Here is an 11,222-nt window from a genome sequence, read left to right as displayed (position 1 = left end):
TTCCTGCAGATAGATCATCTTAGTCAAACCAGCATTCTTATGCTTCCTAAGCAATTACATCACATATAATAACAGTAGCAATGCTGTCACAAACAGAACTTCATTAAGACATGCCACTCTCCTCAAAGGAAGGTAATAAGGTAATTAAATTTATTCAAAGTATAGCACATTATTGGGGAGAAGAAAATAAAGCAAAAATAAAGATATAAATCAAGAAAGCAAAATAGGAGACAAAGTGCAAAAGTGGGCACCATGGACATGCAGGAAGGGACATTATGGAATGAGTGAGGACACAAAGGGTTTAATTCAGTTGCCTGACGTGAACTGCTTCGTGTTTCTTCAGATACCTAAGGGGTACTTAGGGCACACACATGGCATAGTTAAATACAGCACAGGATCTACAGGAACTGCCAGACACCTTTTTGGAAGTGCACTTAGAAGCCATATGAGGTAATCCAGCACCTCAAATGGCACTGGACATCAGTGAGGTGAGTGGTATGTGGAACCTCGAGATTCAGGTATCTAAATGTAGTAATCTAAATGTGGCTGATGCCTAGCATCATTATGGTGCTTCTACACACTCCTGGCCTCCAGATGCCCAAAACTGTTCCTAAAGCTCCTGAGTCTTATTTGACAGGTCTGTGTAGACATGACAGATACCTGAAGTATCTCAAATATCCCTAAACGCCTATGTATGAGTAAATGAATTGCACCATTACTGACTATCATGGCACTATAAATGTCTCGCTCACGTGTAGAAACACTTGAGCTTTATCCTGCCCAACACAACAAAATCAAGAGATATAAAGTCCTTTTTGGTGGTTGTTCAAAGTATTATGGAGGTGAATAGGTGACTGAAAAAAAATTAGAAATTATTTTTTTAAGGTGCAGCTTTTATTTGCATTTTATTTGCTTTTATTTGCTTTTATTTGGATTCCATGCAACTGAGAAGCAACACACAAGCAACACAAGAGGCCTGCCTTCCAAAAGTTCCAGGTGTAGGGCAAAGGATACAAAAAGAAAGAATGTCTGTCTTGGTCAAACTTCATTTATCAGTCAACAGTAATAGATGAAAACAAAACAGACCAAACCAGAATTATGGCTATCAAGGAGAAGAATGATGAAAGAAGTGGATATTTAAATTTCATTGAACAACCAAGACTATTTGGTAGCCCTTGTACTGGAAGAATGAAGAAAGTAAAATGGCAGAAATGACAAAAGGCATAATATGCACTGTTGAATCTTTGAGATTGCATTTACAGATAGAAGTTACAATATTTTTTCAAATACTGATATTCCTTACCTCTTTCCTGTATTCTTTTTTTGTGCATACAATGTGCTCATCATCACCTGTGTATGTGTGAGTCTCTGCTGCTGTAATGGGAACACAGGTACTGTGACTGGTTAAAACTTCTTCACATTTCCTTGTTTTTGAGGAACTCTCTTCAGTATGGTAACACTCTATGTCAAAGCAACTGTGGTCTATATATTTTCTGATATCTGTCATGGCATAATTATCCTCTACGTCTTTGCCAGAAATTTCTACCAAAGTCTTTTTTTTGTCTGTTCTTTTGAGGTTTCCTTTCTTTTTTTTGCTACAAAGATCCAAAATTCTGTCCTTCACAGACTTCAGGCCCTTGCAAATCCGTGCAATTGCAATCTGACATTTAGTCCCTTCTTCAGGCTCCTCTTGTCCCTCTGGGGCATCAGTATTGAATGAACTCAGCAGCAAGGCAATGAATAGGTTGAGCACCTTGAAATAGTTAAAGTAAGTTGGAGACACTACTGCTAACAGAAAAGACACTTCAGAAAACCTCAATCTTGCTTTCATCAACCACCACAATGGAATTATTAACTATTACACTGCAATATTATTATAGTATGATAGGGCTCCTTCTGGAAGTAATGGCAGTAAGAAAAATTGAGGGTTTGGGTATGTCAAATATATTTCCACATGCTCTAATGTCCATAATGTATGAGGAGGTAGATAGGTTGAAACAAAGTAGGCAAAGAGGAATTTTAATAACACCACCATCAAAAAGGATCTGACACAGACCAACAAACGAGGCAGATGAAAAAGATTTTGCCTTCCATTATATTTACATTAGATCTAGTACATGTCACATGAACCAGAAAATTTGGGTACTGGAAACTTTTGAAAATATAAGAATAAGTAAATAAGCATTAAAAGCACTGAACAGTTTGGTTATTTGATTGTAGCAACAGAAAAATGAAGATATCAGACCCCAAATTATCAGAAGCACTGCACTTTTATACTCTGGCTGGAAGGAATTTTATTTTGCTTCTACCTCTTGTGTTAGAAAGAGAAAGGCAGTGGGAAAAGGAAAAAAAAGAAGAAAACCATATGTCAAGTGACATCTGGAAGAGAGAATAGTGTGAATACTCTTCAAATGATAAAGGTTGCCTCCGAAAAAAAAGTTGTCAATGTAACTAGATGCATTCAGAAGGAACTGAAAATTGACTTGAAACTCACCACCAGGTTTCCTATCACCAGGACTAGCAAGAAAATGGTAAGACATTTCGCTTTTCCAGCCACTTCCATACATTCCCACATGGTTTCAATCCATTCTCCACATAATATTCGGAATATAATCAGGAGTGAATGACTAAAATCCTTCATATGCCAGCGCAAATTTTTACTGGTGCTTATTTTCCAGAAATTATTCTTGTAGTCACCACTCAAAAACTGCATTCCTACCACAGCAAAAATAAATACAGTGATAGCCAAAACCAGAGTGAGGTTACTCAGGGCACCAAATGAGTTTAGAATTATTCTCATAAGAGTGTTTAAGGCTGGCCAGGACTTTGCCAACTTGAAGATTCTGAGCTGTAAATAAAACACAAGAGAAAAAAGTGAGTGGCAAACACAGTCTAGATAACACAACACACAAAAACCAGACCCTGCATTTATCACACTGCCATTACTGCAGTAACACCATTTCCCTGCCCCAAAAAAAGCTTTTAATTGTTATAATGCAAAAGTGCTGTGCTTAAGCTCAGACGGTTAATGTTACTGAGAACAGAGAACTGCCAGAGGAAGCTTCCAAATTGTTTGTTCTAAGTTAGATATGAGCATGTGACAGTCTAATAGTATTACTAGCAATAACAATAACAGCAATAATATAATCAAGTGGCATATGGGTACTTGGACAAGGCTTATGAAATTACTCTGTTTTGGACTAAATCAAATGTCATCAGCAAAATATTTTTTTAGACCTCTCACCCAAAAGACTTAAAATAAGATCTGAAAAGCCAGATGGGATCTACTCTATGTATTCCCATGAGTAAAAAGAACATATTTAGTCAAATTATGATTCAGGGTTATGAAAATCTCTCAGTCATGATACATAAGGTGAAACTGAACTGAACTTCATTTCTAGGTGTTAGGCATCTGAAAATCTATGAAGAATATCACAAGTAATTAGTAAATTTAGCATTCTAAACATGCAGTAAGGACATACGCAGAAAAAGTAACATTATACACAAACATCTCACAACTACTCCTCTTTCTCCCTAAAATGGAGAAAAGCCTTGAAGAGCTCTCAAGGCCAAGACTAAGCCTTGAGGAAAGCTCTGCTGTTTGATAAATCTCAACTCAAAATGAAAAGCTGTGAAGGAACCTTTGCTATCCTTAAGCTCATGAAAACACTCAGATAATACCTGTCCCTGACTGAAGGTTGGAATTGCAATTGAGCAGTGCCACCATTCAGACCTAACAGAGAATCGGGGAACTCTCTGCTAGGTCAAATCTCCACAGGAGTACACTGTTCCAGAGGATTTGTAGCATCCAAACACAGTATACACAGTATAATAAACATATTGAATGTATGCTTTCATATTCATTTAGTATTTTCTCTAATTAAACTTTCATGTTGGATTACTATTTACCAACAAAGAAAACTGATTTAACAGATTAATCAGTAAAATAATGTAAGGGTATTTCACTGTAATCTTTCACAAATCTATACAACAAAAGTACTTTTAAAAAGTAATAAAGAATACATTACCAGCCTTAAATATGACAGATTTGCTTCAAAGCTTAATAGGCCAATCAAAACAACCAAGCTATCAAAAACATTCCACTTTTTCTGAAAATAGTAGTAAGGATCTAGAGCAATTATTTTCAAGATCATTTCTACTGTAAAAATCAGGGTGAAGACCTGGAAAGATGAAAAAGAAATTCAGTAAAAAGTCACTAAAATGGTATGTCTCATTATGGGACTGTCTCAGTATAAATACATGGTTTTAACTCCATAGTCACTCTAACATAGGCCTAACTCACCTTGTCACTTCTATAGATCATTATTTGGTAATTGGGTGGCATGCCAGGGTACTCCATAGCCATAGCCAAGGTATTCAAGACAATGCAAACCATGATTAAGAGATCAACAAACGGATCCAAAATTACCAATTGCACCTTCTCTTTTACTGCTTTCCAGAATGGACAACAATTCCAAATTAGATACTTCTGAGCAAAACACTTCCAAAATGTAGGACATTTCGGTTTTGATTCTAGCAGAGAAAGAGGGAAAATGACATGTGAATCATCCTAAGTAGAATGTCATAGAATGAAGAAAAGACAATCAGTCATAAAAAAGATTGAAAAGAAAACTGGGTGAATTTTCATAAGTTTGTGTCAGCCCATTCCTTCAGCCTGCATAAGTCCTTCTAGACAGTAGACCTTACCTCCAGTGCAACAAGTGGTAGCCCTTTAATTTGGTGTTACCTACAAAGTACAAGAGCAAGCCTTCTGTTGCCTGTTCCAGGTCATTTAGGACAAGGTGTATCCTATGATACACCCCTGTTGTACTCCACTTACCTGCCTCCAGGGGGAATATGACCTGTTTACCAGACAGTCAAAATCCAAACATCCCATCATTTTTTTGTCCAGCTGGTTGTCCACCCATGCAGACACTAACACCCTAAACTGGATGTAAAAACACACTGGGGACAGTGTTGAAAGCCTTATTAAAGTAAAGGTAAATGAACACATTGCTCTCCCGTCATCCACAAACCCCAGTCAGCTTCTTGTACAGGGCAATTGGTCAGGCACAATTTACCCTTGGAAACTGCAAAATACAACTGTGTGAGATATGAGAATATTTATTTTACTGAAATTTACATTAGCAGCATAATTGCATCTTATTCCCCATATCTTCCTGACTTTTAAATAACGCCAGCTGTTAGTGACACTTTAATCTCTCAGGTCAAGTTACACAATCACCATAAGAAAAACACAAAAGAATGACTTACGTGAATTATCTGTAATAATAGTGGCTGCACTCATTAACCTCTGTCGGCGCAGAGGATCATTAATAGAGTCCACTGACACATCATAGGACATCAGGATCTGCCTCTTTGTTGAAAAAGACAACAGAAGATAATACAGCACAGGAATATGAAGAACTGGCAATACAAATCTAATGTCCAACATGAGATAAATATGCGTTTTAAATACACATTTTAGTGAAGCTTCACCTTGCTGAAAGAACGTGAAGCAAAAAAATACAATATCATGTGTTTGCCTTTGAACGCTAAGGACATTTCATCAAAACCAGTAAATGTTTTCAAGAAGCTGTTTCCTTCTGAAAATATTTTAAAACAATAATAATGCCATTGTATAGGAAAATTAATGGGGGGAAAGGAAAAGAATAATTCCATCTTTCCAGTGACTGATGAAAAGAACAAACAAAAAGAACACTGACCAAGAGTTTGAATAAACTATTGGCTATTGAACTATCAATTATTATTAATAAACTTTTGTTAATATGGAAAATAGTCATGTAGTTAATAAAAAGTAGTTTTCCCAACCCTCTTAGACCTATCAAGATCTACACTAATATTGAACTCACTAAAACTGGAAATGGGACTCATTAGTAGTTACCAAATGCTCAGCTCAGCGTTCCTGAAGGGACTGACAGGCCAACACCTGTATCTTAAGGCACACACTGAATTATCAAAGATTCAGTTCACAACAAGTAACACACACACACTCTATTAAGGCTAAGTAGATAATCCTAAAACGTGGGCTGCAAAGAATAGGTGGGATATGGAGGCAGAAACAATCAGAAAGAACAGAGATTTCAGTACCAGGGAGGCTATAATTAGAGCTACCAGATGACAGGGAACCTGACAGACTGGGAGTGGACAGACTGACCACATCATAATGCACAGTACCTTGGTATTCCCTCTTAGCACAACTTGATTTGCTAGATTTTCTTTTCTGGGAAGGGCATATGAGTAAAGATATATTGTATTACTTCAAACTTCTATGATATTATGATTTTTATCAACATATTCTATAAAACTGTTCTTTGGGGAATGAAACTGATATCCTTGGTCTCAGGGGTTTAATAATTATTATTTCTTTTTGTCTTTCTAATATTTTAATGACTTGAAAAGCTAAGTAAAACTTAGCTGATAGAACTGTCATAGAATAGACATATAAAATGAATTTATAATATAGTGTTAAAATGTCCATTTTTCTCTCTGTATTTTCCCTGGATCCAAAAGGCTCAATTAGACTATTCTAATCACATCTCAGTTATCAGTACAACTTGTCCTCTCATTCCTTTCTATGTTCGGGGCCTCAGAAGACAGAAACCCAGAAAAACTTCTGTGCCATCCTGACTAAAGTCCTCAGTCTTCTTGTTGAAATTCACAGCTGTTTAGAAGCAGAGCTTTTTAGAAAGGTTGAGTGTTCACCAACACTGAACTGGTTACTGGTGCTGATCTGTCTTTAGCTGAAGGAAAGAATGGGGGATGAGAAGTCTTCTGGCAAATCGGGATATAAAATAGGGATATGTACTAGAGGAACAGTCCATTCAATTTTATAATCTGATTATGTTCTACCAAAACAGTTCTACCCAATATGCTTTTTTTATCTTTGATTTATCATCTTTAGCCTCTTTTAGTGATGAAAGTAGAGAGTACATGGTTGGAGGAGTCCTCAGCTGCAGCAGAGCCAGTGTTTCCAATGCAATAAACTCCCACGTTTGCTGCAGATTATACTTATTTGGCTAATGGTAGAACTCTACATCAGAGCAGGACACACTCCTTGGATTATGCTTTAGGTTTTGGTGTGGTTTTTTTAATATGACATGCCAACATATGTAGAACAAAGTGAGAACTGTGATGTAAGGGAGTGAGAAGTGAGTGTACGGGTGTACTATTCAACTTGAAGAACATTTGTGACTGATAAATAGCTGCTTCTGCTGTCAAATGATCACCTGTAAGTATGTGTAAGACAGTGTAACACTACAACCAGAATCTCACACAGGCACAGTTATCTAGAGCTGTGTCTTGGAATTCTTCATGCACATAGTGTAGAGTCATCTGTAACAGGCACAGCAATGTAGTTTAAACTGCAGAATATACTCCTGAAAAGTATATTCCCAACATTTCTCATACCAAGTTCTAATGCAGTCTATTCTAAAAATTTCTAGATAGAGATATTCATAACTTTGCCATTCTCTGCACTCAGAGAGAGGAAGGGACCTTGGAAAGGGTCTAAAAATGTAAATTCTGAGATGTGAAAATGCAGATTGCCTTTGGCATTCAATCTGTGCAGAATTTGCATCCTTGGAGGTCTAGGAACTAAACCAAATTTATTTCCTGGCTCAGTCATCTCCTGAACCACAGTCACAGACTTAGAATAACAAAATTAAATAGGAGTAATCAGCCATAAAAGGTGATTTTTATATTTATAGAAGATATGACACCTGATATGAAAAGATCCTCTTTTTCCCTCTGTAGGTACAATAATACACGACCATGAGCTGTGACAGAGTGTTTCTTTAAGTGCAGCAGAACCAAATTAGGTGACAAAATTGAATTATAATCTTAACACAGTAGGGGAAACATTAATGACATTATAAGAAGCAAATACTTTATTAAAGGGGCAGTTGCAGCCAAGTGGGTGATTTGGACTCCTTCAGCTGAGATATATAATTTAATACAGCTAAGATCACAGAATTTAGAAGAAATTCTGACCATGCTGACCATCAGAATGAAAACTTAATCCATTTTAGCTAGGATTATATGTCTGATAAAGACTCCTCTACAAGCCCACTTTTTAAATAGAAGGAATTTGGGTCATTACTCCTTTAGCTCTACTACTGGAAAATTTCAGTTTTCTGTGTGAGGGGTGGAACAATTCTGATATTTTCCCAGAAGCAAGAGGAAATCTGTCACAGGGTGAAACAGACTGTCATGAGGGTGTCATCGAAAATATGTTGGGTGACAGAGTGGTGAGTGATAATATCAAAATGCACAGCGTATGTTTTGGTGATGATTTCCAGCTCTTCACATCTACAGACCTTTCTCAGTCATGGTATATGTTCACCAAAGAAATGGAAGGAAGAAACACATCTGAGAGAGTAAATGATGACCAGTTTGAAATTCCAGACTGTATTATGAAATGTGCAGCTGGGAGCCAGGGTTTCAGTCATGGTGTTATTTTGACATAACCATCCACTTTTCTAGTGGACCCTGTTAGTAGTCTGAGTCACAAGCCTGTACTGGAGAATTGCTGTTGCTGAACCAGTATAAGGTTTCTTTTTAGGTGTTGTTGAAAATACTTCAGTAATATGGATAATTGCCTCAGAATTATCTCAAAAGATTCAGCTCAAGATAAAAATACCTAAATATAGGCATCTAAATATGGATGTCTACATAGAGCCAGAGAAAGATTGAAGTTGGGATGGTCTTCTAGAAGATACGGTATTTTGTCAGTGTCAAATGTACAGTGAAAAAACCCCCAAAATTAAGCAAAGCAAGAACAACAAGTCTTAATGGTTTCTTAATGGATTTAGAAAGGAGTGAGGAGCAGAGGAAGTCACTGCTGTAATAAAGATGTGAAATAGCATGTTTGGGATTCAGCCTAATATTCAGATACTTACATTTAGTTTGTCCATGTGCACAATATATTTTAAATCCCATTATAATTGATGCACATGTTTTTGGTAAATTTTATTCACTTAAATATACATTTCTGAAGCCATTCAAGACGGTCTATTGAGACATTTGGTATCTGAGACATCCACAGTCTGACTAAGCAGTCATGGTCCATCACACCCGTACCCTTCTGCACAGGAGGTGAAGGCCAAGTAAGACACTTGAAAGCCTCTAATGTCACTAGGTATCAATTTGTGATTTAAAAAATTAAATCTCCACTCAGCTCTGGGAGTTTAGAACCTAAACCACACATAGAAACCAGCAAAAAATCCCAAACCCTGGAGCACAATCCAGTTGCCTAAATCGATTTGAGAAACAACAATGTATTTGAGCTATCCACACAGAGCTGGAAGATATGCCACAGGACTTGAAGATATCTAGAATATCCAACACACGCAAGAACATCTAAAATGGCACTAGATGTTTATAGTCAGATAAGAGAACCACACTCCTAACATCAGAAGTCTTCATACTGAACTAAATCCAACACTAAATATTGAGGCCAGAGAATTAGCTCTGTGTACAAAAAATAAAATCCAAATCAGGTTAAACCATTAGGGAAACTCTAAAACCTAAGGATTTTATATTTGATTCTGCAGCACAGAGATGTCAGCAGATCTTACCACAACTCTAAGAGCACATGTCTGTGATGTGCCACAAATGTACTACTGAATGCCACTTCCAACTTCCCTTTCAAGTGCATACAGTGCTGTATTCCTCTGGCCCTGAAATCTGATCTTTAGATTGCTTTATAAACCAAGTTAATCCAATGAAAGCAAGGAAAAGAAAAACAGAAAAGAGGGGGTAAATTGCAAACAAAGAAAGCTTTTCTGCTCATAGAATTGTCATATCACATGCAAGTCTAATGCATATATCTTCTGTTTCAAATACTTACAAGCTTCCTGTGGCAGTGATCAGGCTGTGACTTAAGTACCTGCTCCTCTTTGTCCTGATCACCTAAAATTAAGTCTTGTCTTAAAACAGGTGCTTCTTTTTCAAACTCTTTTCCTTTTGAATTCTTCAAGTCAGCGACTGGCATTTCAGATCGGACATGTGAGGCCTCACTGCTTTCTCCTGCAGCCACCTGCTTTAAAAGAAAAAGCAAAAGGTCTGTCTATTAATATAAGGCAAATGCCTATGCATGGGCTAGGATCCTATACATTTAACTATTATGCTATCTGAATGCTTTGCACTGGCAATTCCTAGCTTTCAAATGTTATACTGCTATAAAAAGGAGTACAAGATGCTATTCACAATACTGAAAGACAAAGCAGGGTTACTTGTCAGCTACTGCAATTAAAGTTTGCCCTTGTTGCTTTAGATACTGTATTTTGTATCTGAATTACAGAATATTATGGTGTATCTTTTCTATTTCTTGCTTTGAAAAGGACCTTGAGTCCAAAGACAATGGAAGACTAAGGGCTCAAACTAAATCCTAAAATGTTAAACTTTTCTTAACTACAAATCCTCTTAAAAGAAAAAGAGAAGGAAGAAAAGTTTAAGTAAAGTTTGGCAAGGTGGAATGTCAGAAACATTACAGACCTGTCAATAGCTGTAAAAGAGCAACCTGGTAATATGGTGATGCCTTAATTTTTAACCATGAAATTGGATAGGTACTAGAGAATATTTTTATGTCATCTTACAAATCTGGCTTTGGTGGCTGTTAGCAGGAAATCAGAGGTCTCTTTTTGTAATATTTAGAAGATAAAATATGTCTTATCAATAAGTTTCAGTCTAGCTTGTTGCCTCAGCTTAGAGCTTCACTTCTGGTGGATGAGAAGCTTGACATGACCCACCAGTGTGTGTTTGCAGCCCAGAAAGCCAACTGTGTTGCAGGCTGCATCACAAGAAGTGTTGGCAGCAGGTTGAGGAAGGTGATTTTCCCTCTCTGCTCCTCTCTCATGAGACCCCACCTGCAGGGCTGCATCCATCTCCAGGGTCCCAAATTTCAGAAGGATGAGAACCTGCTCAAGGGCATGAAGATGCTCAGAGGGCTGGAGCACCTTTCCTATGAAGACAGAGCGAGTTGGGGTTGTTCAGCCTGAAGAAGAGAAGACTCCAGGGAGGCCTTAGAGCACCTTCCACTACCTAGAGCAGCTACAAGAGAGCTGGAGAGGGAATTTTGGCAAGGGCATGGAGTGACAGGACAAGGGGAAATGGTTTCAAAGTGAAAGAGGAGAAATTTAGATGTTAGGAAAGATTCTTTCCTGTGAAGGCAGTGAGGCACTTGCACAGTTTGCCCAGAG

At 37.4% G+C, this 11,222-nt stretch overlaps 1 protein-coding gene across 1 annotated transcript in view; it reads right to left on the bottom strand.

The window, feature by feature from the left end:
* Positions 1 to 11,222, bottom strand: part of LOC103798156 (sodium channel protein type 5 subunit alpha-like) — a 41,768-nt gene that overhangs the window by 18,074 nt on the left and 12,472 nt on the right. The window contains 7 exon segments of the mRNA XM_009070403.1: positions 1,304 to 1,374; positions 1,600 to 1,753; positions 2,495 to 2,848; positions 4,029 to 4,181; positions 4,304 to 4,533; positions 5,275 to 5,377; positions 9,911 to 10,060. Of these exon segments, the coding sequence (XP_009068651.1) occupies positions 1,304 to 1,374; positions 1,600 to 1,753; positions 2,495 to 2,848; positions 4,029 to 4,181; positions 4,304 to 4,533; positions 5,275 to 5,377; positions 9,911 to 10,060 (1,215 nt within the window).

Source organism: Acanthisitta chloris, unplaced genomic scaffold (genome assembly GCF_000695815.1).
Source record: "Acanthisitta chloris isolate BGI_N310 unplaced genomic scaffold, ASM69581v1 scaffold2022, whole genome shotgun sequence".
Classification (NCBI taxonomy): Eukaryota; Metazoa; Chordata; class Aves; order Passeriformes; family Acanthisittidae; genus Acanthisitta; species Acanthisitta chloris.
Note: the sequence above shows the minus strand (reverse complement) of the source record. Positions and strands in the feature narration are given on the sequence as shown.